At 51.2% G+C, this 20,800-nt stretch overlaps 12 protein-coding genes across 12 annotated transcripts; 5 read left to right on the top strand and 7 right to left on the bottom strand.

Moving 5' to 3' along the window:
• Window positions 1-1,068: 1,068 nt before the first annotated feature.
• F5J12DRAFT_798616 (uncharacterized protein) lies at window positions 1,069-3,285 on the bottom strand. Its single transcript, XM_051744221.1, has 6 exons — window positions 2,870-3,285; window positions 2,682-2,810; window positions 2,529-2,627; window positions 2,250-2,469; window positions 1,893-2,200; window positions 1,069-1,841 (listed from the first exon to the last, which is right to left on the bottom strand). The coding sequence occupies exons 1-6, from the start codon at window positions 3,188-3,190 to the stop codon at window positions 1,482-1,484; spliced, it is 1,437 nt and encodes a 478-aa protein (XP_051605075.1). The 5' UTR covers window positions 3,191-3,285; the 3' UTR covers window positions 1,069-1,481.
• Window positions 3,283-4,394, bottom strand: F5J12DRAFT_798621 (ribosomal protein S8e/ribosomal biogenesis NSA2). Its single transcript, XM_051744222.1, has 6 exons — window positions 4,373-4,394; window positions 4,074-4,312; window positions 3,918-4,022; window positions 3,749-3,860; window positions 3,574-3,698; window positions 3,283-3,525 (listed from the first exon to the last, which is right to left on the bottom strand). Exons 1-6 carry the CDS (start codon window positions 4,374-4,376, stop codon window positions 3,472-3,474), a joined length of 639 nt encoding a protein of 212 aa, XP_051605076.1. The 5' UTR covers window positions 4,377-4,394; the 3' UTR covers window positions 3,283-3,471.
• Window positions 4,395-4,452: 58 nt separating this feature from the next.
• F5J12DRAFT_798625 (ribosomal protein S13) lies at window positions 4,453-5,403 on the top strand. Its single transcript, XM_051744223.1, has 4 exons — window positions 4,453-4,720; window positions 4,773-4,906; window positions 4,959-5,212; window positions 5,266-5,403. Exons 1-4 carry the CDS (start codon window positions 4,682-4,684, stop codon window positions 5,307-5,309), a joined length of 471 nt encoding a protein of 156 aa, XP_051605077.1. The 5' UTR covers window positions 4,453-4,681; the 3' UTR covers window positions 5,310-5,403.
• Window positions 5,404-6,298, bottom strand: F5J12DRAFT_798629 (OSCP, subunit 5 of the stator stalk of mitochondrial F1F0 ATP synthase). Its single transcript, XM_051744224.1, has 3 exons — window positions 5,750-6,298; window positions 5,594-5,696; window positions 5,404-5,539 (listed from the first exon to the last, which is right to left on the bottom strand). Exons 1-3 carry the CDS (start codon window positions 6,278-6,280, stop codon window positions 5,529-5,531), a joined length of 645 nt encoding a protein of 214 aa, XP_051605078.1. The 5' UTR covers window positions 6,281-6,298; the 3' UTR covers window positions 5,404-5,528.
• Window positions 6,299-6,420: 122 nt separating this feature from the next.
• F5J12DRAFT_798633 (uncharacterized protein) lies at window positions 6,421-7,960 on the top strand. The gene is made up of 4 exons (XM_051744225.1): window positions 6,421-6,705; window positions 6,797-6,968; window positions 7,009-7,421; window positions 7,479-7,960. Exons 1-4 carry the CDS (start codon window positions 6,631-6,633, stop codon window positions 7,698-7,700), a joined length of 882 nt encoding a protein of 293 aa, XP_051605079.1. The 5' UTR covers window positions 6,421-6,630; the 3' UTR covers window positions 7,701-7,960.
• A 4-nt stretch (window positions 7,961-7,964) lies between these two features.
• F5J12DRAFT_197247 (uncharacterized protein) lies at window positions 7,965-8,896 on the top strand. Its single transcript, XM_051738360.1, has 2 exons — window positions 7,965-8,463; window positions 8,514-8,896. The coding sequence occupies exons 1-2, from the start codon at window positions 8,082-8,084 to the stop codon at window positions 8,798-8,800; spliced, it is 669 nt and encodes a 222-aa protein (XP_051605080.1). The 5' UTR covers window positions 7,965-8,081; the 3' UTR covers window positions 8,801-8,896.
• Window positions 8,741-10,151, bottom strand: F5J12DRAFT_197251 (CCAAT-binding transcription factor (CBF-B/NF-YA) subunit B-domain-containing protein). Its single transcript, XM_051738361.1, has 2 exons — window positions 9,738-10,151; window positions 8,741-9,679 (listed from the first exon to the last, which is right to left on the bottom strand). Exons 1-2 carry the CDS (start codon window positions 10,119-10,121, stop codon window positions 8,993-8,995), a joined length of 1,071 nt encoding a protein of 356 aa, XP_051605081.1. The 5' UTR covers window positions 10,122-10,151; the 3' UTR covers window positions 8,741-8,992.
• A 23-nt stretch (window positions 10,152-10,174) lies between these two features.
• On the top strand, window positions 10,175-11,988 carry F5J12DRAFT_798638 (clasp N terminal-domain-containing protein). The gene is made up of 3 exons (XM_051744226.1): window positions 10,175-10,234; window positions 10,294-10,937; window positions 10,994-11,988. The coding sequence occupies exons 1-3, from the start codon at window positions 10,223-10,225 to the stop codon at window positions 11,931-11,933; spliced, it is 1,596 nt and encodes a 531-aa protein (XP_051605082.1). The 5' UTR covers window positions 10,175-10,222; the 3' UTR covers window positions 11,934-11,988.
• F5J12DRAFT_798640 (ribosomal protein L34-domain-containing protein) lies at window positions 11,989-12,539 on the bottom strand. Its single transcript, XM_051744227.1, has 2 exons — window positions 12,188-12,539; window positions 11,989-12,136 (listed from the first exon to the last, which is right to left on the bottom strand). The coding sequence occupies exon 1, from the start codon at window positions 12,487-12,489 to the stop codon at window positions 12,208-12,210; it is 282 nt and encodes a 93-aa protein (XP_051605083.1). The 5' UTR covers window positions 12,490-12,539; the 3' UTR covers window positions 11,989-12,136; window positions 12,188-12,207.
• Window positions 12,540-12,545: 6 nt separating this feature from the next.
• Window positions 12,546-15,654, top strand: F5J12DRAFT_197270 (eukaryotic translation initiation factor 3 subunit 8 N-terminus-domain-containing protein). Its single transcript, XM_051738362.1, has 7 exons — window positions 12,546-12,981; window positions 13,036-13,271; window positions 13,321-13,548; window positions 13,595-14,107; window positions 14,159-14,946; window positions 15,000-15,394; window positions 15,448-15,654. Exons 1-7 carry the CDS (start codon window positions 12,600-12,602, stop codon window positions 15,525-15,527), a joined length of 2,622 nt encoding a protein of 873 aa, XP_051605084.1. The 5' UTR covers window positions 12,546-12,599; the 3' UTR covers window positions 15,528-15,654.
• F5J12DRAFT_197271 (uncharacterized protein) lies at window positions 15,655-16,196 on the bottom strand. Its single transcript, XM_051738363.1, has one exon. The coding sequence runs from the start codon at window positions 16,148-16,150 to the stop codon at window positions 15,782-15,784; it is 369 nt and encodes a 122-aa protein (XP_051605085.1). The 5' UTR covers window positions 16,151-16,196; the 3' UTR covers window positions 15,655-15,781.
• A 1,416-nt stretch (window positions 16,197-17,612) lies between these two features.
• On the bottom strand, window positions 17,613-19,401 carry F5J12DRAFT_197314 (uncharacterized protein). Its single transcript, XM_051738364.1, has 2 exons — window positions 19,175-19,401; window positions 17,613-19,114 (listed from the first exon to the last, which is right to left on the bottom strand). The coding sequence occupies exons 1-2, from the start codon at window positions 19,234-19,236 to the stop codon at window positions 17,701-17,703; spliced, it is 1,476 nt and encodes a 491-aa protein (XP_051605086.1). The 5' UTR covers window positions 19,237-19,401; the 3' UTR covers window positions 17,613-17,700.
• Between the last annotated feature and the right edge of the window lie 1,399 nt (window positions 19,402-20,800).

Here is a 20,800-nt window from a genome sequence, read left to right on the forward strand (position 1 = left end):
AAGTGTGAGTCTGAAATACTGTTAAGTCTGGTTTGTTGCCAGTCCAAAGCTGGTCCAGAGTCCAGTTGGGGGTCAGAGGGGAAACAAGGTACTAGAGTGCTTTGGACTATTTGGACTTAGCAACTGAGGAGCAGTGCTATCCCCTTGCATGGGCTGTAGTCTGGTCAAGAGACAGAAACAGGAGAAGACCAGGTTTGACAAGACTAGATTGATTTCAGACTGAGGCTAAACAGATCTTCCTATGGCTTAAATACTGAAGGTAAAGTAAGTGTAACATAGCACCAGAGACTGGTTGCACCAGTATAATGATGATTGGTAAACCAATTGGTAAGTACAATGTTACAAAGAATATTATCAAGCAAAGTAAGAACAAAGGGTTTACCAGGAACTGGGACAGGACTAGTGATGGGCTGTGTATCATGCCAGTCTGGTCTCAACTGAGTGAACAACTTGGTTGGGCACTGCCTTGCAGTGCCTCACAAGCTACCATGTTTTTGAGTTGAAGTGTCAAGGCCAGGACTGGGGTAGGGGTTGGACAAGACCAGTCAAGACTGGGGCAGGGCCAGTCTAGGGTAGTCTGGGCATGGTCATGACAGTTTTCCATATACCCTTCATTCATTGTCTAGGAAGTTTTCACTTGAAAATTTACAAGTCTCCATATGTCAGTTCTGATTCTGGTTGTTGCTCCTGCATAGAAGTATTGTATAAGCATGTACAGTACTCTGTTCTTCCTCAGTATGAATATCACCCAAGTTCCTACTCCATATCCTCTTTGTCTTCTCTCTGTCAGAGTTATCTCCAAACTTCTGTCTGGTCTCTATCTCTGAAATATGAGGGCTGAGACCATACAAAGGGGCAGTACATGAACTAAACCCAATGCCCTCACTCCATTCCACCTCTGCCTCAGCAGACTTCATCTCTGCCAAACCTCCACTAGTCAGTTCCATTCATCTATGTCAGACTTGCTTCTGTACCTCTCCCCAGACCCTGATCAACATCAGAATTGTTCAGAGTAGACCCAGACCTGACACCTCCAACTCACTCAAGTTACAATCCTGAAGGAATGGACCCTTGAGTAAATGTACATATATTACAATTACCAACTTATGTCAAAAGTTTACTGGTTGGAAACTTACAGTGAGAATCACTACTATGAATAGATCCTGAGGCTCATGGTTAGAAGACTTTCAGAAGTAGAATTATTCCATCAGGGTGTACATGCAATCTAACAGACCTAAAAGTGAAGATGTGGTAGGCCCTTGATGTAACCACAGCAAGTATGACTCAGGACAAAGAGGCACCTTGTCCATCTGGTTGGACGTGTGCTACGTTGTGTAATCAGCGGCTGTATTGCCTTTGCAGCGATTAGCCAAATTACAAACCTACTCGCTCGCCGCGACGGCCGCGGCCTCTCCCACGACCACGACTTTCATCCCCACGACCGTCACCGTCCGATCGCCCGCGGTACGCTGATAAATTAGTCAGTATGGATCCAGAGTGCTTACAAACAAGGAGTCACCCCTATCGCTGCCACGGGAACCACCCCGACCCCCTCGGTAAAAGCCACCCCTGTCACCACGGGAACCACCACGCATGCCACCACGGTCACCACGATGACTACGGCCACGGCCTCGACCGCCGCGGTTGGCGGGAGTGAATCCATCATCCTCATTTTGTGAGACAGTCTTAGGAGCGTCAATCCCACTCACAACTGCTGGAGTTGGGAGGTTTACTTCGGGTATAACAGTGTCCGATGACACAAGGCTGGCCTGAAGATTGGCGATAGAAGGTAGGCCTTCTTCTTCAGCTTCAGCCCAGTCAATAGGTTGCGTAGAGATAAGCTGTCAAGCTCAATCGTAAATCGGAACCAAATACAAGGACTAAAAACAAACCTCGGCCTCAGGAGGACTAGAAGTTCCATCATGTCCTAGATCGTATACGCCGTTCACTTCAGGAGTATCCATCTTATTCACCCATTCCGCATTCATATCGGAGGTCTCCAGTTCGCTCGCCTGGACGAAGCGGAAGCTGCTAGACACACTCAAAGTACCCGGGATACCAGACACTGGCCCGTCAGGAACATCGGTTGCAACAACTTCAGGAACATCGGTTGAAACAACTTCAGGTACAGGATCAAGAATAAGGGCTGGTTCCTGCTGCGCGGCAAGGAACAACTGCACGACATCGAATAGTCGAGCATCTGAATCCCAAAGCTTTAATTTGGGACATGTCCATAAACATCAACCTACACGTGACATTGTTGATCTCTCCTTCACCAGTCAGCAGACCAGAAATTGCGGCTTGCTTGACATCAGATTCTTCACCTACAAGGGTGTCACATGCCTCGAATATAGCTGATGCTTCGGCATCACCAAAATCTGGCAGGGACGGGAGAGGCTCGCCGGAAGAAAGGAAGGAGCGTAATCTAAGTAGAGTCAATATTGACGATATTCTGGACGTATACAGTGCCTGCAAAGTGCTTGTAAATTAACGCGGGCGCACATCACAGCAACATCAACAGCCCAGACCTGCGTTGTCGATACGGCTTGCGCTATTTTCTGCTCCTGAAGTCGCTCAAATTCCGCACGCTTAACAGCCAGCCCACGGGACGCTTCGGCCTCGTGAACCTGATGGGAACGATTCAGAAAACCGATACGAACGATAACTACTGCTTGGCCCACCTCCATCGCTTTCTTGATGTCCTCGAGCTCTCTTTGAACCGCTTCCAGTGAAGAAAGCGTCTTGATGCTTCGCTTTTGGTCATCATTGAGCTTGTCATAGTCGGTTGAAGCGTAACCTGCTATTCGCGACTAAGCAGATCACAAGTTCCAGCCCTCGTGTCTCAGTTCAATATCGAAGGAAAACGCACTATTTTCTTGTTGAGTGCTTTCATGCGCTTTTGCAAGAATTCCACGACGGGGCCAGGCCTCAAAAGGGCATCATCATTTGTGGCAGCCTCCGAGGCAGACCCAAACTCGATGATATCAAGATTCTCCCTTGTTTCACTATTTTCTGGGGCCTTGTCGAGAGGAGAAGTAGAAGTGGCATCTGGGAGGACGACAGAGCCTTCTGTGGGAGAGTCAGGCGTCTTGGTTTTGTTGGCCTTGCGCTTCTTCCTTCGGGACTTCGTCTGTGCCACGGAAGGGGGAGCACCAGGAACGATACGAGTGACGGGATTGGTATCAGCCATAGTGAAAAGTAAAAGCAACGACTCGAATTGCAGTCTTTCACAGTCGTGTTTGGATGAGCTTGAAAGGCGAGAAGGGGTCGCCTTGAAAATTACTGGAGACGAAGTTCACACGCCTGACTATACCAGCCGTTCTAATTACTTCGGAAAGCGGACAAACCCGGCTTCAAACTATCATAGGAAGGCAGAGACCAAGTCATATGGGATTTTGGGGCATGTATTACAATATTCATGTGGCTCATAGGTAGACTTCCAGCCTCCCAGCTGTACGAAGTGGATGAGGATCACGCACCATGCGCATGCTTCTGCTTCCCACTGCGGAGCTTCCGAACATAGAACTAAACAGTTGTCAGTCACTGATGCCAACGACGTCAAAGGCTTCATACCTCAAGTTCCTTGCCTTCGAGAATATAACCATCTGCACGGCCACACTGTCCTGGTCTACTGGAAATGCAAGCATACAGACGTCCCGCGACGAACTGCTGCTCCAAAAGGAGGTCTAACTTCGAATCTACTTCCAAATCAGGAAGACACGACGATGAACGACGGAAGCAACTGCACCCTTTCTGCGTTCCTCCAATTTACGTTGCAGATGGTTGGATCGTTTTGTGGGTTCCTCGCCAGAGGCAGTCGCCTGGGCTTTAGCACCCTTCTTCGTTACTGGCTGCGCGTACTGCGTAACAGAACACTCAACAATACCACCAAAAACGAGTGTGGAACGCCAACTCACGTGGGCCTCGTACCACTGCCGGAAGGGCGTCGCATCAACTTGGATAATCGCACCCTGTACCAAAGTATTCGTTCGGACCAATTCATTGTTTGAGGCATTGTAAACCTTCGAAGCATCAGATGCAAGTCCGTCAAGGCGCATTTGCCAAATTCTTACAACGCCGATAATCCTGGTCTTCCTCGTTGTATGTTCCGATGCCCATGCAAAGTTACCAGTGTCAAGACGTAGAGCGCGGAACTTGAAGTTCCCGCCGCGTACACGCACACGATGGATGCGCTTAGGGCCTAGCTTGGTGTTAGCAGGCTGCCGCCCAAGCTCGAACTTTCTCTTTTTGCGGTAATGCGCGCGTTGGGCCCCAGTCGCAGAACGCTTGTGCCGGGAAGAGCGAGAAATACCTGTCATATATTACCAGGATCATGATACCGATCGAAACGAATTGCTCAATAGTCACCTACCCATGTGGACGAGATTGGAGGATGAGGAAGTTAAGGTTTGCAAGATTTAAGCCTCTCGGACATTGCCGCTCGGTTGTTCCAGAATTCAAACTCCGTATCACTCTTGTCGTTCTTTGCCGTGAACGTTCTTTTGACAATCACAAGAGCGAGCTGTCAGTGCAGGTAAGCCAGATTGTCGACCTTGCGTTCAGGTGGTCTAGTGGCGACGCTGCCGGACTACAGCAAACTACGGCGAGCTGCTGGCAGACGATTTGGGGGTGGATGTTCTGAGTCAGTGACTGATACCTTTGCCTGCCAGGGCTGCCCAAGATGTCTCTCGTTCTCCCAGAACCCCACCAGCAATTCCAGGTTATTTGACTGCCTTTGCCAATCTCCACTGAGGGCTCATTCCGTTATGTAGCATATCCTCCGTCTGCTGAACACGAACGTCGATGGAAAGCGCAAGATTATGTATGCTCTAACCGAGATCAAGGGTGTCGGACGTCGCTATTCCAACTTGGTCTGCAAGAAAGCGGACGTTGACCTCACCAAACGGTGGGTTTTTTTTTCGCTCTTCCGGTAATAGGACTTTCACTGAGAGTTGTAGAGCTGGAGAACTTAATTCTGACGAACTGGAGCGTATCGTTACGATCATACAAAATCCTACTCAGTTCAAAATCCCGACGTGGTTTTTGAACAGGCAAAAAGACATAGTTGATGGAAAGAACTCTCAAATATTATCAAATGGAGTGGATTCCAAGCTTCGCGATGACCTTGAGCGATTGAAGAAAATCCGAGCCCACCGTGGGCTCAGACACGTTTGGGGCCTGCGGGTACGAGGCCAACACACGAAAACAACAGGTCAGTTCGATCACTCCCTTCTGGAGATGATTCAATGCTGAAACGGTTGCAAGGTCGTCGGGGAAAGACCGTTGGTGTGTCGAAGAAACGTGGTTAGGCACTACCATCGAATTATATTTGCTCCGTATCCTACTTCACATGAGTTTGATTGCAATCAAGTTTGTCTTCCGCAGTCGCTGTTCAGCTTTACCGTGTGACCCTAACTTTTCAAACGAAACACTCTTGCTCCAAGGGCGATTCTAATTAAGTGTCCTCTATGTGACATGCCAGTACACTGAGGCGAAAATAGACCAGCCGTCCTACATGCCCACTCAACTTATATAGATTCTAGACGCTGTTTAAGGAACGCTGGGCGGAAGGGAGTTAAGAATGAGGACGCACGCTGCAGGATGTTGTTGAGTTTGTTGACACGTGAAAACACACTGAGGTCTATGCTCTTGTCACCAAAGTCGACGACAAAGCCGCCTAACAGAGAGGGGTTGACCTTGAGAACGATGAGTGGGGAATTAGTCACATGGGAAACGTTCAACAGCTGACCTTATTCGTGACCTTGACAGACTTTGCCTGCTGCGCGGCCTGCGATTGCCTGAGAATGGTCTCGAGCTTGGTGGAAAGGTCTTTTGGTAATGGAGCTGCCGAAGTGACGAGGACTTCAAGTTCTCCCCTGTACTTGGCTACGAGTTCGTTGAAACCCTCGATGACCCCTGGAACTTGGGCAAGCCTGCCATTCTCAGCGAGGATGAAGAGAAGGTTCTTTGTGAGATCGGAGATGGGCTCCTTCTTAGGACCGGCACCCTCTGCCCGAGCAAGGATGGCGTCCAGGCCAAGTGCACGCTCCTTTGCTGAGAGTGTGGGGTTTGCAACGAAAGCCTTCAACTCGGGGACTTCGTTGACAGATTTGGAGACAGCGTTGAGTTCCGACTGAACTTTGGTGAGAACCTGGGGTGATTGTTTAAGAGCCGCAGAATAAATGGCGTTGGAGTACTTGAGGGCAATAGAAGAGGCGGCCCTGCGTCCACGACCCAGGACAACAGAAGTAGCAGACGTGCGGAACGCTGAGGACAACATGGCAGACAAGGTCGACTCGCCAGCTGAAACAATTTGCCCGCTTGGCCCGGCCTTACCCGTTGACAAATAAAGAAGTTAGTTCCCACGGGCATGTCCCCCTCGATCGCAAGACTCGACGTCGAGAAAGAAATTCCGAGTATGCTAGATCACTGATACATACTTAATTTGCTGCATTCTGGGCAAGGGATCGAGCACTAGTCGGGCCCTTCTCAGGGGTGTGCCTGGCGTTCTCCCACACCCTTTCATTCTATTACAAGGGCTTCGGCGCCATCTGAGCACCTTGTACGGATACCTCGCGTTTTCCAGCCAATAGCCCATCGTGTCTCGCAACGCACAGACCGAAGTCTTAGATGTCAGACATAGACCCCATCAGTAACCCTCTGCCTGAACTTCGGCCGTATCATGTCCTTGTCACTGGCTTTGGTGTCAGTATCCTCCGTCTGCATGGCGGATTTACGCCTCGCATCTCCTTTTCCTTTTCGTGCACTTCTCGACACTGACTGTCTTCGGGTATAGCCTTTTTCTCGCTACTCCGTCAATCCTTCGTGGCTGGCAGTCAATCCCCTGCACAATACAATATTGAAGGTCGACATACCATTGGAACCCGTCCCCCCGGTAGACCCGTCTCTCACCAACCTTGAGGCACCTCTCACCGCGAGTCGCGAAATCCGTATCACTGCTTGTCGAGGTGCCCGTCACCTACGATGCTGTACTATCCATCGTACCAGGTCTTCATGCTCGCCCACCCGTTCTGCCTCCCAGCTCGGATCCTCTCCTTCCCACTCCTTTTTCCCCTCTGGGGGGTTTCGATCTTTTCTTCCACGTCGGTGTTATTGGGAGAGGATCACTCAGAATGGAACGCGTCGGCCACAAGTTTGGCTACAACATGAAGGATGCTGCAGGCTCACTTGCTCCCATCGTTCGCGTATCAAGGGAGGAAGGAAACCAACCTCCTGTCGCACAAAACATGGACATATCGCACTTCAGAGATACTATAGACTACAACGTCCCATCTCCCGTGGACGGCAGCGAAACGCCGAAACGTGGCTTCGGGAAAGGCTACGAATTATTTGCAGAGGAAATATATACTGACGTAGACGTCGAAAAATTGGTGCACCATCTCAAGATCTGCGGGTTCGATGTAAGTTTTCTTTTTTTCCATGACTGTGATTCGACTCATGCACACTTCGTAACCCAGCAGATATACACATCGATGGACGCTGGTCACTACTTATGTGACTTTTTGTACTACTGTTCATTGGCAGAAAGCAAACGCTCCACAAAGAACGATAAATCCACACCGGCCTCTCAGGTCCTTTTCTTGCATTGTCCACCGGTGGGTTTGCCTCTGAGCACCGAGGAAGTGACAGAGGCCATTAGGAAGTCAATCATGTGGCTATGCAGGGCTCCTGCGCAATGAACGCTGGCTTGCTCTGTTTGTTATGTATCACCTTGTACCACGTCCACCGCCGGTTCCATTATCCGTCATAACTATCTACAGGGTATAATGTGCAATGCAACTTGTTGTCCAGGTAGCAGAGGTCCGTGCATTTGATAGAGTAAGCGCCGAACCTCGTCAGTAGAAACCTAGTTTACGATTGACCGTGAAGCGAACATCTTGATGTCATTTTATATAGCAAAGCCTAGTGATACTACATACATGTTATAGTAACAACCTCCGTCACCGCCACCGAATGATTCTCTCGATTGCACCCTACGTTATTCCAGTTCATTCTATCCGGGCCAGTCTATGGTAAATACTTAAAACAAACGATCGCCAGGCCAACCCGTTGTAGACAACATGACCACTTGGACCATTCGTCACCCTTGGTTAGACTCGTCCGCTTTCAAGCGCAGGATGCCCGATGATGAAGGTGACTTGGATGAACATTACCTGCTGTACGGTGGTCCTGCCAGTTCCCCCTTCAAGCGGAGGAAATGCCACTCCCTGGAGCATGGCTTCGCTTGTTTGACGCTCAACCAGACTGCTTCGCCCAGTTTCCCTTCGGCGACTAGCGCCGAGCAATACATGTCATGGGCTGGACTCGACGCCGCGACTGTATTCGATGTCGAGAACAAGCCAATGCATCTGGCGTGGTCAGTTCAAGACGTAGTTCTACCAGGCTCAATCGAAGAGCCCCCGTCACCCGACACTGACGTGGAGATGGATGTTGTGGACGACCGTGAGTTCCACCCTCCTTGTTCATGACATCCCGACGAAACCGTTACATAGCGCCCTGTGATGCTTCCCGCCCGGGTCCGACCATCTGCCAAGAGCCTACGATAGAAGTCAAGGAAATTGAAATCCCCTCTGCTGTCCTCGAACACTGGAAACAACAGGCAAAGTCTTCATCGATCATCCCTATTACCTCGCCAGGGACGAGCGTGGCATCATCTCAGGCGCTCGTGCTCTTTCGGCCGCTACGGCCACCGTCGCCAAATCAAAATTCTGAAGAGAGAGCTAGAACAGCACCCGCAACGTCCTCTGCACTAGTACAAAAGATGGATGTGCAGGAATAGACCTGCAAAGTTACTGTACTAGCAATTTCTTGTCTTGGTATACATTCAGGTTTCTTATGTCATAGCTCAAACGTCCATCTACGTCATACAAACCGCAAATCTACATACAACGACGACAGAAACATTGGTACGGAATCGGTCTGGGTCGGCGGGTGGCCGGCAGAAGGAAGAATAACAAGCTAGCTTCGCGAACTACAGAAGGCGGTCTGGGTGTGAACGCGATACCCCACCTGATGAACTCTGACCGGCGTCATCAGTGGGATATAAGCCGTCCGCAAAGTTTAGATGCCGGAGACGTGCGTGAGCATGCGGGTGGGGAACGTGGTGCATTGTAGATTGGAATGGAGCACGCAACACAGGGCTTGTGCCTTTCTGAGAGTGATGGGATTGATCGGGCAATATCGGGCTGGCCTGCGAATTGGCTGGCCGGGTAGAGACAGTGACAGAAAGTGGGCTCGGGCGGCTATCGGAGTAAGAGCGATGCGACGGGTTACTCTGCGAGAGTGCATGGTAGGAAGTGGTTGATTCCAATGCTCCGGAAGTTATATCGGCTGTAGGTAGCACTTGACCATAGGGATCGCGGTCGTGGATGAGCTGAGACTGTAAGTGATGGTGTGATACCGGGGCAATGGGTCGGTTTTCGCGCAAGGGTGGATCGACTGAGTTGACAAGGTCGTCCCGAGACTGCACGTCCTCGTGCTGCTCGGGGCACGGAGGGTCTTCAGCGTCATCCCTGCTTTCCTGAATGATGGCACCATTTAGGCAGGCAGCTTGCTGGGCTAGTTTCTGTGCGGCGATCTCCTCTGCTGTGAGAAATCGGCCACCGGGACCGCGGGGACGACGCATGGCGTGCTTGTGGCGGGACTCGTGGAGATAAGGCTGTAGGAGGAGAAACCGAAGTAAGATGGAGGAAGGGCATGAGCAAGACGAAGCCAACCTTTCTTTGCCTTGAGAGTCTGTGGACCTCTTCCAGCCTGGCCCTGGCTACACGACGTTTGAGGATGCGGAAGTACTGTTTGGCATTGACATAAAGGGGCTCCTCGTCGACCGGTGTGCTGTCATCTGGGTGGGGTTCGCCGGTGGACACAGCACTGTCGATGTCGTGAGGGGATATTTGGTGGGTGTGGACGTGGCGGAAGACGTCGGAGGTGTGAGCGGGCGATGACGGGCCAGGGGACGGGTCCCTGTAGATATTTTGGGGGTAAATCTGGCTGTGGGGTGGGTCCTGGTGTTGGAGCTGCTGGGCTTGGTTTTGGTAGTTGTGGAAGTGGAGATGGTGATGATAAGCGGGGGAGAGCAGCTGATCGACAGGATCGCCCATTGATTGGCTCCTCGCGTTCACTCAACAAACCCTCCCAGCACTCGGCGTGACACAGCACCTCGTAATGTCACGCTCACGTGCCTGCCATTTCAACCACGACCATGTCTGCACTGGTAAGCCGGCCTACTAGCTATCCGTGTGTCCTCCTCGTTGCTAACCATTAATCCTGTAGTGCAGCTCCCCCGCTGCTCTCAAGGCAGAGCTCGACCGAATTCGCAAAAAGGTCTCCCTGCCCGAATCGGAGGACTCCTGGGATGTCATAGCGGACGGTCTCTCTTCTTTGATCACTCTCTGTCACAACGGAGGGTGCGATCATGCGTCAGACATGGTATCCGCCATCCGCTCGCTCTCGAGACCTTTGAACAGTGCGATGAACTCGGAGCGTACTCGCCTGTCAGGCACCGCCGTTGACCTGGTGTCGGCGCTCGCCGTCGGCCTTGGCTCGTCGTTCGAGCCGCTCGTGTCACTCTTTGTGCCTACATTACTCGGGTTATGTGGCCGTACTAACAAGGTCTTCACATCCCGCGCGAAGAGCTGCATCCTCACCATCATCGAACACACACAGCTCCCGTCCATCTTGCACTATTTGGTCGACATGGCCGCTCAGAAGTCTGCCTTACATCGCTTGGCGGCGGCAGAGGCCGTATTGGCTTGCCTCAATTCCTTGAATCCTCCTGATCTTGAAAAGGAAACCCGGGCTCGTTTAGTGGAAGACTTCATCAGGGTAACAGCCCGCGACGCAAGTCCGGACGTTCGGAAAGCAAGCAAGCGAATCTTTGCAGCCTACAAAACTCTGATGCCCGCCAGAGTGGAAAAGTAAGCCCGTCCACTGTCCATTAACAGGTTTTGTTTCTCATGTGCTGCAAATCCAGTTTTGTTAATCCTCTCACCCCGACGGTCAAGAAGTACCTCGATATTCAATCCAATTCCAGGGGAAACCGTACTGTACCTTCGGTGAAAGACTCTCGTCCCAAGGCAACTGTAACAAAGCAGAAAGAGTCTTCTGCGCAGGCTAGAGGCTCTCGTCCCGTTGCTGCCCAAGCTGTAGCCCGCACATCTCGCACTCTTCACGTGCCCACTCGTCGGGACCCGATACGACCACCTTCTGTAACAGCTCAACGCGCACCGTCTGGCAGGCCTTTGGTAAATCCCGGACCCCAACGTCCCGTGACCAAACCTAACGCCGGGGCTGGTTGCAATGCACTATCAGATCCGCCGCATACGGGAGGCGCTAGAAGGGTTCCCCTTCCAACGACTACTGATGCAGGTCCCAGTAAGGGATCATCCACAACGGAAGCCCGTAAGCCCGTCCGTGGAATACGTTTGGCCACCACCGCACCAAAAGTAGCCAACACTGCTGCGGGGACTCAGTTGGTACAGCCCAGTTCGAAACCTGCAGCGAAGGGTATCCATCGAACGAAACAGGCACCCAGACCTCTTCCTCGTTCCCCAAGTCCGGTTGTTCCTGCGGCGGCAGTCCCCTTACCTCCATCTCCTGAGCCTACTGCCACCGCGGTACCACCGACACCTGTGCGCAGCCTGCAGCAGGATGATGCTGCAACGACCCCCACAGTTGAGCAGCAGACTGTCACTAAGACCTCGGCGGCACAGCCGACATTTCCATCACCTTCCAAGACGCCGATCACGACGCTTTTGGCTTCCATCCAGCGAGGTTTCCTATTTACGCCAGCATCGCCCTTATCCCCACCTCTCACGTACCTACCTGTTGCAAACGAAAGAACGAGGACAAATCAGCAGACTGAAGATGACGAGTGGCCTGCTTTGAATATGACACGACCCTTGCGTGGTTAACCTAGCTAGGATGTCACCGAGAACACCGTCAGGAGCCAAGCTGGAAAGTTGTAGATCTTAGATTATAATTGAATCGTATTTGCCTTCCTAGCAAACTGTATCTAGCGCTAATCGAGAGGATATCTTGGGCTACGAAACCTTGCATAAGACATATGCTGTCGTAGGATGACTTCTACACCAGTGAGAGTGAGCGAAGGTGTCTACTGTCTCGATCAATTAGCGCCACGACATCAGATCGAGAGCACGGAATGCACCTCCGAGCAACCCAGTGATGCTAATGACTGAGAGCCAGTCGGCCCTTCGCCAGCCGGCGTTGTAAAATCTTGCGTCCATTGGCTGTCTTTTTTCGAGCGAGAAAGCCATGTTTTCTCTTCCTACGCCGTTGTGAGGGCTGATACTCCGTCCCCCGCGACGCAAACCGTTGTTGGAAAGCGGGAAAGAGACTCGGATAAATTTTGGGAAGGGAGAAACCAGGCGGGCGTATGATCGGGACACGAGCGGCCACACTGGGTAGCACGGCTACGCGCAGGAGCGAGGACAGCAGACCCAGCACCATTAGTGCGTTGTGAGGGACTAAGTCAGAGATTGTGGTACTACGGTACAAACATGGTCCAACAGCGTCTGCCAATTTTTTCGCTCCTCCAACGACGTTAGCAAGGTGTGATCATGTCCCGATTTTTTAGACAACTAGGCGATTCCGATTCGGACACTGAGGAATCCGACGAGGAACTCCTCACCAGCGGGGATGAGGAACTCGCTCCTCCAAAACAGCCGCAGAAACCCTCCAAACCAACCGGAATGTCGCAATTCCTCCGCACAGCCGGAGGCGATTCCAGCTCGGACTCAGAGTCATCGTCTGACGAGGATGACAGCGACGACGACGATCTTGGAGGAGGGGGTGCAAAATCCGATGAGGAGGAAAGCGAAGACGAAGACGTCAAACGCACCATTAAAAGTACCAAAGACAAGCGTCTGGATGAAATCGAAGCGACCGGGAAGGCGATCGAGAATGCTCTCAAGATCAACGACTGGGCAGTCACTTCGGCTGGCATGTTCCTCCCATTTCAATGATATATTCGGTTGCTCACTCTGCGGATGTCAGAATTCGATAAATTGCTTCGCCTTGTCCAACGGCAGAGCAACGTAGCAGAGCCGATCCCCCCATTCTTCGTCAAGGCCCTTATCAACCTTGAGTCTTCCTTAAACACAGCCCTTGCAAAAGAAAAGGAAGCCAAGAAGAAAACGAACGCTGCGAACGCTCGAGCTCTGAACTCAATGAAGCAAAAAATCAAAAAAGCTCTAAAGGAATACGAAAAGGAAATTCACCAGTATCAGGCAGTACGCCATTTCTTTCCCCCTTCATATGGTTGCCCAACATTTCATCCAGGATCCGGATGCTTTTGAGCGCGAATTCACTGCACACACTCAACCGGCTGAAGCCGTGTCTATCAAAGCGAAGAAAGTTAAGAAAGCTACGATAGATGACGGTGGCGAAGACGAGCTTGAGGTTGATGATCACTTCACTGTTGTTGGAAAAGGTGGAAAGGCCATGCAGTTCACTGCTGATGCCATATTTAAGACCCTTAAAATCGTTAATGAGGCCCGTGGCAAGAAGGTTCGTCACTATACTCTTGCACAATCTATCCCTGACCGAATCGTAGAACACGGACCGAACTGAACAAATACGCATTCTGGAAAAACTTCTTGAGGTTGCTGTAACATCCTATCAGCGCCTCCGGGTCCTTTTGGCACTTGTGTCCTCGCGCTTTGACTTTAATTCCTCCATCGCTAACTATATGCCCATCGAATTGTGGCTGGCTGCTCAACGCGAAGTTGACCAATTAATTTCCATCGTTGCCCTGGACCCTTCCTATGTTGTCCAAGAGCACACGGTTGATTATGATGAGCTTCTGGAACGCTCCCCTGCTACTGAGCCAGAGGGTATCGTCCGCATAAGGGGTAGTATCATTAGTTTTGTCGATCGCCTCGATGATGAGTTCACCAAGAGCCTGCAAAACATCGATCCACATGGCACCGAATATGTCGACCGCCTGAAGGACGAAAAAGTTCTCTACCGGACGATCTGTCGGGCGCAGGCTTATTATGAGCACTCTGAGCAAGCGGAGCCCCTTGGGAGAGTTGTTGTGCGACGGCTGGAACACATCTACTGCAAGGTAAGCTCGGTAGAGATCTTTGCACTTCCTCCGAGTTCATGTCCCATCTAGCCTGACGCAGTGGTCGCTGCTCTCGAATCTTGTCTTACATCATCGGATGTACAACCGAGTGTGGTGCTCACTTCGACTCCGACAACGTCCAACCTCGTTCATCGCTTATGCGTCCATCTCTACAAAGCTGATAACTCGCTGCTGCGCACGAGAGCCATGTTGTCACATGTCTATCATCACGCTTTGCACAACGACTTCTATACTGCTCGCGATATGCTTCTTATGTCACATCTTCAGGAGTCTATTCATTCCGCTGACGTTGCCACTCAAATATTGTACAATCGCACAGTTGTTCAGTTGGGTCTCTGTGCGTTCCGATGTGGCTTGATAAAAGAAGCGCAGGCAACCCTTCAGGATATCTTCGCAACCCAGAGGGTCAAGGAACTCCTCGCTCAGGGTGTCCACCAACAACGTTATCAAGCGCAACTTACCCCCGAGCAAGAACGAGCTGAGCGATCCAGGCAACTTCCCTTCCATATGCACATCAACACTGAGCTGTTGGAGGCTGCATTCCTCGTTTCCAGCATGCTGGTGGAAATCCCCCTACTAGCGAGCATCGAGTCTGAAGAGCAGAAAAGGAAAATGATATCAAAACCATTCCGTCGGTTGCTGGATTTCGCGGACCGTCAAGTTTTCACTGGACCACCGGAGAGTACTCGGGATCATATTATGCAAGCCAGCAAAGCACTTCAGGATGGTGAATGGGAAAAATGTCGCGACCTTGTTCAGAACATCAAAATATGGAGTTTGATGCCTGAAGCAGCTTCTGTAAAAGAAATGTTGGCAAGGTAAGCATACATCGTCTTTAAGTCAATGCTCATATTCATCTCTGGATATGTAGTCGGATCCAAGAACAAGGTCTGCGTACGTACCTGTTCACATACGCCCCGTATTACAGCACTCTCTCGCTGTCGCTATTGTCTCGGTCGTTTTCGCTGCCCTTGCGGACAGTCACCTCCATTATTTCGAAGATGATTTGGAACGAGGAACTATCAGCTTCTTTGGACCAATCCACTGATACCGTTATCTTCCACCGCATCGAGCATTCTCGTCCTCAGCAACTCGCGCAACTCATTTCGGAAAAGATGAGCGCTTTGGTTGAACACAACGAGAAGACATTGGACAGCAAGTTTGGCGGTGGAGGCGGATGGGGCGACCGTGGTGACGTTAAGGGTGAAAAACGAGGAGAGCAAACCCAAGAACGCCGAGGAAACCGGACAAGAGGTGCTCTGCGAGGTAAGCCTCTTGAAATACTGTTGTGCATAAGGTACCTTAACCCACATATTTAGGAACTCGTGGCAGAGGCTCCAGGTTTGCGCAGGGTCTTGGGAACCAGATGGCAGAACTTTCCTCGCAACGGGCACACTGATGTTTAACTATCTATCGTTGGACTATGTATCATGGTACCCTATGTCATACAAGTTATACTGCGTACATGTGCGCATGTATGTATCTTCCAATGCATTCTCTGATCCCAATGATTTTGCAACTTCCTGTCCATCATACATTCCATAACATATCACATCCATCTCGAGAATTTTCCAGATAAATCAAAAAATGATGGGTATAATGGTTCTCCTCTGGCAATGGTGTATTAATGCTACATACGATAATGGTTTCATTCTAGAAAACATCCAATGAATGGGGACAGTGAGATGCAACGTGTCCGAAGCTCTCGCAGTCTACGCAAAAGCGTTCTGATGAGAAATCTCTTGTGGAAGCAGACCTGGAGGTGGAGGTATGTATTGGTGCACCGTCTCTCAAGAGATTGCACGTGAAGATGTCGTGGCCGGGGCGCTCGCAGATCTCGCATACGTCGCTTGATAATGAGCGGAATTCGTCCCCGCTACTTGCTACATCAGAGGAGATGGACAGCTTGCGCTGTGTCGCGCCGGGTTCGGCACTGCCCTGCTTCCTACTTCGGGACAGCTTCTCTTTCAGTTGTTCAATTTCTTGTTCGAGCTCGTCCTGCACCATGACCATGTCAGCCATCTATGTCCAGGTGCATCCCAGCAAACGTACTTCTCGGTATATCTAGCGAAAGTAACGTGGTGGTTAGCTAGCTGACGGAATATTCCAGCGTCACGCATAGTTACCTTGGACTCGACTAATGTTTCCAATTCACCGATTTCCTTATTCAACTAGACCAGAACTGCATCAGGTCAGGAGTTTGTGGAATTTGTTGCGAAGCGTACATCGTGCGTCACGCGAGCTGTCTTCATTTCGGCGTCTGCGAGCCGTTTGCGTAGTTGCTCAAGTTCACTCTGAAGGGCAGGAAGTTGGTAAGGTTCTCAAATGGGGTAGTGCCACCCACCTCATACCGGGTCTGCACGTCCCGTGAGATCCCTGATTGATCTTCAGAATCAAGGGCGGCTTCCTGACAGAGGAGAGTTCGTTCAACATTCTCTTCAAGGATCTTCATTTCCTGGAACCTGAAATGAGCGTCGCAGTGGGGGTACTTGGAAAATCATACTCGGCGCAATTGATCAGTCTCGGACATCAAAAGCCGGTTCTCCGATTCCAGGAGTTTATTCCGCTGCGTCACGGTCATTATTTCCTTCTGCAACTCTTGTACAATGTGTCTGCGATTGATTCTTCAACTTCCCCTTCTATATTGACATACGACAGTGCTTACTTTAGGCCCTTGATTTCTTCCGACTCGTGTTTAGACGTGTTACGCTTAGATGAGTCCGTTGAACCGTTTAAGGGGAATTCGCGAGTGAGCCTCTTTTGCAAGGTCTCCGCTTCTAGTGATTGTTCTTTCAATCGCTTCTTGAGGGAGAGTACCTCTGCACATTCATTTTCGTACTTCGAGTGCCACGTGGCTTCCTTTGATGAAATAAGTTGGAGAACATGAACAGAACATTACACACATACTTCGGACATAGCGCTGCCTGTTTGGGACATGGGTCGAGGATGATGGAGCACTTCCCCTAGGTCCTGGATATCTAGGTTGGATATGGCCGACATCTTCCGAGATGCATTGCTCTGGCCTTTGACTCCTGCATCCGCAGCCTTAAGGTTTACTTCAGTCCAACGGCCACTAGAAGAGCCTCGGAAGGAATGCTTACTGCGACATCCGACCGCAGAGTTTCTATCTCTGCTTGTGCATTCTCAAGGGCGAGGGTGCTTTCGCGTAGAGCCTCTTCTAATTCCTCCACACGGCACTTAACCAGCGTCTCAGACTTGAGAACTTGTTCGACAGTTTTGCGCCCCTCGTTCAATTCACTTCTCATAGCATCTTCTTTCTCCTTGAAACGCACAATCTTTTCTCGCATGTTTGCTTCCTCTCTTTCCGACGCTGCTCGGACATCTTCAAGGGTATCTTCCGCAGCAGAAAGTTTCTTCTGCAGGTGTTGTACTTGATCACGAAGGGTTTCATTGTCGATCTCGGCAGCAGTCGCACTGCGAGAATCAGCACCAGTCGAGAGTGGCGAACTTGCCTTCCTGACTTGCTCCTCTAGTGCCATGATTCGGTCTTCCAGTTCGTACCGCTTGCTATCCGCTGCACTCAGGCGCTCTTCATACAACGCAATTGTTTCCTAAATTGAGTCCATCAGTGACTGACAACGAAGAATAACTGTATTTACTTGGCCTGCTTGACGAAGTTCGTCAATCTGCCCACCTAGTTCCCTGCGTTCCATATCCAGTTCTGAAGACACCTTCTCCAAGCGGCCTTGAAGAAGCGTGATCTCGGCGTTCTTTGCTTTCAGCAGTGCATCGCTTTCATGCTCTGCGCCTTCTTTGTGTTGGATCGCTTCCTTTAGGCTTTTCACCAACGCTTCGTTCGTATCTAACTTTGCCTGTAAGTCGTTCATACGCGCCTCACTCTCCGCTTTAACCCTTTCCAACTCGGCTGTGGTCTGTGAGTGCGAGCGCTCCAGAGCTTCGCATTTTGAATCCTTCTCGCTGAACCTTCGTTCTAGACTACGGAGCTCCTTTTCCGTTTCTGCCATGGAGGAAAGGGCGGCATCGCGTTCTTTTTCCGCTGAGATCCGCTGCTGGGCTTCTGGGAGTAAGGAAGCAACGGTGTTTTGCAAGGAAACAACTTCCTGCTGCAAATTGTCCAAATTGGCATTCAATGTTGCTGTGTCTGCTTCGTGTGTAGGAAAGGAGACGTTGGAGGAAACCGAATTTAGGATAGATTTGGTGGTCGTAGAGTCCCCAGCTAAGCGTGGGCTTGCTTCACCTTGCAGAGATTGAGTAATGCTATTTAAAGGTGCAGACAAGTTATCGACCGATAGCCGGCCGTTCTGAATCGAAATGTCGTTGTAAGAATCAGGGGAGCTGGATCGCTGCGCTGGGGATTGGGGAGGAGGCATCGCAACAGCACTTGGGATACGTGGACGCGGGGTGTTTAGGGACGGTCTGTGCTTGACTCCAGCAGTAGATGCACCATCTATGGCGTTTGTATGTCCGGACGCAGCTCGGGCTTTAGGAGTAGTGCAGGTTAAAGCCGAGAGTCCTGGTTCGGAGTCGAGTGTACGGGTGGGTGAAGATGGAGGTCGGGGGGAAGATCCAGCTGAGAGAGATTCCTTCCCTGGTGACCGGGAACTCAGCTGTTTCGCTGTCAGGCCGACATACCGTGAAGCCCTGGAGCCCGATGTTATCTGAGTCTCGAAGTCAGGACGTAGAGTCGCCGAGGATTTCTGGGACTGCTTGAGCTTGCCCGCGGACGGGGTAAGACAGGGAGTGATTCGACTGTGCATTGCCATGTGGTTTTTCCTGTCTGCGTAAGGTGTGATTCCACTTATTGAATTCGAGGGAGTAACGCGACCGCTGCTTAGAGATATGGATGCCGAAGGAGTGATCCGTCCAGAAAAGGAGGGTGTGATTCGACCGCTGCGGGATGAAGCGACTGACGACGGCCTAAAAGTGAGGGCAACGGTCGGAGGGGACAATTTGGTGAAGGCTACGAAAACACCGCAGTTATTGGGACATGTAAAGTACCGTTTCCTAGAAGAATTCATCAGTTAGCACCACGATACGGGCGAGGGCAGCTGCGGGATGACTGACAATGCCCCTCTGACAAGGGAGTAGCCAACACCGATAACAAACTTACCCGTTGACGGATCCATCGTTTTTCCCTTTTCCTGCAAAGCCTCCGCTCAGCTCAACTCCAGCCCATAGGCCAGGCTTTCCGTCGATCTCGCCAATATACTTGAGAGTACCCTCATAACCTAACGACTCGATGCGGACACTCTCGCCAACTTCGAATGTTCGATTGGAACGACTAGCACTCCTCGACCAAGTGTCAGATTGACGGCTAGGAGGGCGGGCAGAAGGGGTTTTGGCCCTGGCAGGTATTACGCCAGGGATGGAGGCAGCGGAGGAAGGCCTTCCGGCAACAGAGCGCCTCCCGGAAAATAATGTTGTGCGCGAAGACGAGGAGGGTGAAGAACCATGGACTAAACTTGTTGAGCGGTGCTGCGAGGGGTCGTTGGCTCTAATTGCATCCGCCAGCGCGCGGGAGGCATAATCAGTGTCGGAGTCGTGTGTTGCGTGGATGTTGACGTTAGACGAGGAACGGAATCTGCCAGGGGTGGGTATCCCACTGGATTTTGCAGGCGGGGGTATCCCCGATACTCTTGGTTTTCCGGGGGTAGTCGACATCTCAATGATGTTGCCTGTGGGAGGCCTCCGAGGTGCAACACCCCGCTTTATAGGCTGACTAAGCAGCGTATGCTAGACGCCCATAACTGTGGGCTGAAACTTCGGTGCTGCACCCAAGCTTGCCACCGACATGACCGCCCGACGGAAGAAACAGCAGTTCGTCGACAAAAAGGTCACCGACTTCTTTGGCCGACAACCTTTGGGTCCGCAGCCGCCCTCGCAGAATGCGCCTTTGACGCGCTCTCCCCGAATGCCTCGAAGCGCGTCTGTACGGGCAACGAAACGCGAAGACGGCGTTGCAACTCAGACCGACCCAAGGCCTGCAGGTGAATCCACGACGCTGCTCTTCCCACACCATCACTAAACCTTTGTCGTTTTCCTCACCAGACACCGGTGCTCAACGTACAATGACGACACGCTCCGTTGCAAAACGAGTACATTCACCAGAAATCCTTCCGGTGCTTCACATGTCTCTGTACTGAGAAAGTCATCCTACAAGCGCACCAGGGTAGAAGAGGCGCCCCTCGAGCCAACGCGCCGGCCAGTTACCTCAACCTCACCCCCTGAAGAACGGACACCCGTGTCGTCTCCAGCCCCTAGCGAACAACTCATCCATACTAGTCAGTCAGACGAAATGGATCTTACTCTGTCAACACCCCTTCGACGAGATTCAGACCAAGTCAGAAAGGACATAGAGATGTGGAAGAAAGGTGCGGTCGCATCCTCCGCTTCTCCCAAGCGCCGCGAAACCGTGCGGGAGGACTCTCCCTTATCTCCTCTGACTTCCCTGGCCACCTCTCCAGTCCAAAATACCGAAACTCCCATCCAAACCCCTATATGCGCCTTTTCACCGTCTGACACAAGAGAACCGTCTTCTCCCCCGTTCCCCCCTACCCCCAAAGCGCTGGACCCGGATACTAAGGCTGCCAATCTTATCGCAGAAATTAAAGCCAGAGCTTTTGCTTCTGTCTGTCCCCCGAGTGGTGATGAAAAATTGTTGAAATATCGAGAACTCGACGACAGCGATGA

This window comes from Pisolithus orientalis (assembly GCF_024613125.1).
Source record: "Pisolithus orientalis strain OTSU chromosome Unknown F5J12scaffold_2, whole genome shotgun sequence".
Taxonomy (NCBI): Eukaryota; Fungi; Basidiomycota; class Agaricomycetes; order Boletales; family Pisolithaceae; genus Pisolithus; species Pisolithus orientalis.

What these genes read in the sequence shown, in the direction of transcription:
- F5J12DRAFT_197314 (XM_051738364.1), bottom strand. Translation starts at nt 19,236, where the DNA reads ATGGATCCGTCAACGGGTAAGTTTGTTATCGGTGTTGGCTACTCCCTT. An exon ending in TCCCTTGTCAGAGGGGCATT is followed by an intron (nt 19,115 to 19,174) that starts GTCAGTCATCCC and finishes GAATTCTTCTAG; the next exon opens with GAAACGGTACTTTACATGTC.
- F5J12DRAFT_798629 (XM_051744224.1), bottom strand. Translation starts at nt 6,280, where the DNA reads ATGTTGTCCTCAGCGTTCCGCACGTCTGCTACTTCTGTTGTCCTGGGT. An exon ending in CTGTCAAGGTCACGAATAAG is followed by an intron (nt 5,697 to 5,749) that starts GTCAGCTGTTGA and finishes ATCGTTCTCAAG; the next exon opens with GTCAACCCCTCTCTGTTAGG.
- F5J12DRAFT_798625 (XM_051744223.1), top strand. Translation starts at nt 4,682, where the DNA reads ATGTCTCTCGTTCTCCCAGAACCCCACCAGCAATTCCAG. An exon ending in AACCCCACCAGCAATTCCAG is followed by an intron (nt 4,721 to 4,772) that starts GTTATTTGACTG and finishes TCCGTTATGTAG; the next exon opens with CATATCCTCCGTCTGCTGAA. An exon ending in GACGTTGACCTCACCAAACG is followed by an intron (nt 4,907 to 4,958) that starts GTGGGTTTTTTT and finishes TGAGAGTTGTAG; the next exon opens with AGCTGGAGAACTTAATTCTG.
- F5J12DRAFT_197270 (XM_051738362.1), top strand. Translation starts at nt 12,600, where the DNA reads ATGTCCCGATTTTTTAGACAACTAGGCGATTCCGATTCGGACACTGAG. An exon ending in CTGGGCAGTCACTTCGGCTG is followed by an intron (nt 12,982 to 13,035) that starts GCATGTTCCTCC and finishes TGCGGATGTCAG; the next exon opens with AATTCGATAAATTGCTTCGC. An exon ending in AAATTCACCAGTATCAGGCA is followed by an intron (nt 13,272 to 13,320) that starts GTACGCCATTTC and finishes CATTTCATCCAG; the next exon opens with GATCCGGATGCTTTTGAGCG.
- F5J12DRAFT_798638 (XM_051744226.1), top strand. An exon ending in ATGCCCGCCAGAGTGGAAAA is followed by an intron (nt 10,938 to 10,993) that starts GTAAGCCCGTCC and finishes CTGCAAATCCAG; the next exon opens with TTTTGTTAATCCTCTCACCC.
- F5J12DRAFT_197247 (XM_051738360.1), top strand. Translation starts at nt 8,082, where the DNA reads ATGACCACTTGGACCATTCGTCACCCTTGGTTAGACTCGTCCGCTTTC. An exon ending in GATGGATGTTGTGGACGACC is followed by an intron (nt 8,464 to 8,513) that starts GTGAGTTCCACC and finishes ACCGTTACATAG; the next exon opens with CGCCCTGTGATGCTTCCCGC.
- F5J12DRAFT_798621 (XM_051744222.1), bottom strand. An exon ending in GGCAGTGGTACGAGGCCCAC is followed by an intron (nt 3,861 to 3,917) that starts GTGAGTTGGCGT and finishes TCTGTTACGCAG; the next exon opens with TACGCGCAGCCAGTAACGAA. An exon ending in ATTGGAGGAACGCAGAAAGG is followed by an intron (nt 3,699 to 3,748) that starts GTGCAGTTGCTT and finishes ATTTGGAAGTAG; the next exon opens with ATTCGAAGTTAGACCTCCTT.
- F5J12DRAFT_798640 (XM_051744227.1), bottom strand. Translation starts at nt 12,489, where the DNA reads ATGGTGCTGGGTCTGCTGTCCTCGCTCCTGCGCGTAGCCGTGCTACCC.
- F5J12DRAFT_798633 (XM_051744225.1), top strand. Translation starts at nt 6,631, where the DNA reads ATGTCAGACATAGACCCCATCAGTAACCCTCTGCCTGAACTTCGGCCG. An exon ending in TCCTTGTCACTGGCTTTGGT is followed by an intron (nt 6,706 to 6,796) that starts GTCAGTATCCTC and finishes CTTCGGGTATAG; the next exon opens with CCTTTTTCTCGCTACTCCGT. An exon ending in CCGTATCACTGCTTGTCGAG is followed by an intron (nt 6,969 to 7,008) that starts GTGCCCGTCACC and finishes CCATCGTACCAG; the next exon opens with GTCTTCATGCTCGCCCACCC.
- F5J12DRAFT_197271 (XM_051738363.1), bottom strand. Translation starts at nt 16,150, where the DNA reads ATGGCTGACATGGTCATGGTGCAGGACGAGCTCGAACAAGAAATTGAA.
- F5J12DRAFT_798616 (XM_051744221.1), bottom strand. Translation starts at nt 3,190, where the DNA reads ATGGCTGATACCAATCCCGTCACTCGTATCGTTCCTGGTGCTCCCCCT. An exon ending in AAGCACTCAACAAGAAAATA is followed by an intron (nt 2,811 to 2,869) that starts GTGCGTTTTCCT and finishes TGATCTGCTTAG; the next exon opens with TCGCGAATAGCAGGTTACGC. An exon ending in CTAGTCCTCCTGAGGCCGAG is followed by an intron (nt 1,842 to 1,892) that starts GTTTGTTTTTAG and finishes TGAGCTTGACAG; the next exon opens with CTTATCTCTACGCAACCTAT.
- F5J12DRAFT_197251 (XM_051738361.1), bottom strand. Translation starts at nt 10,121, where the DNA reads ATGGGCGATCCTGTCGATCAGCTGCTCTCCCCCGCTTATCATCACCAT. An exon ending in GACTCTCAAGGCAAAGAAAG is followed by an intron (nt 9,680 to 9,737) that starts GTTGGCTTCGTC and finishes CTCCTCCTACAG; the next exon opens with CCTTATCTCCACGAGTCCCG.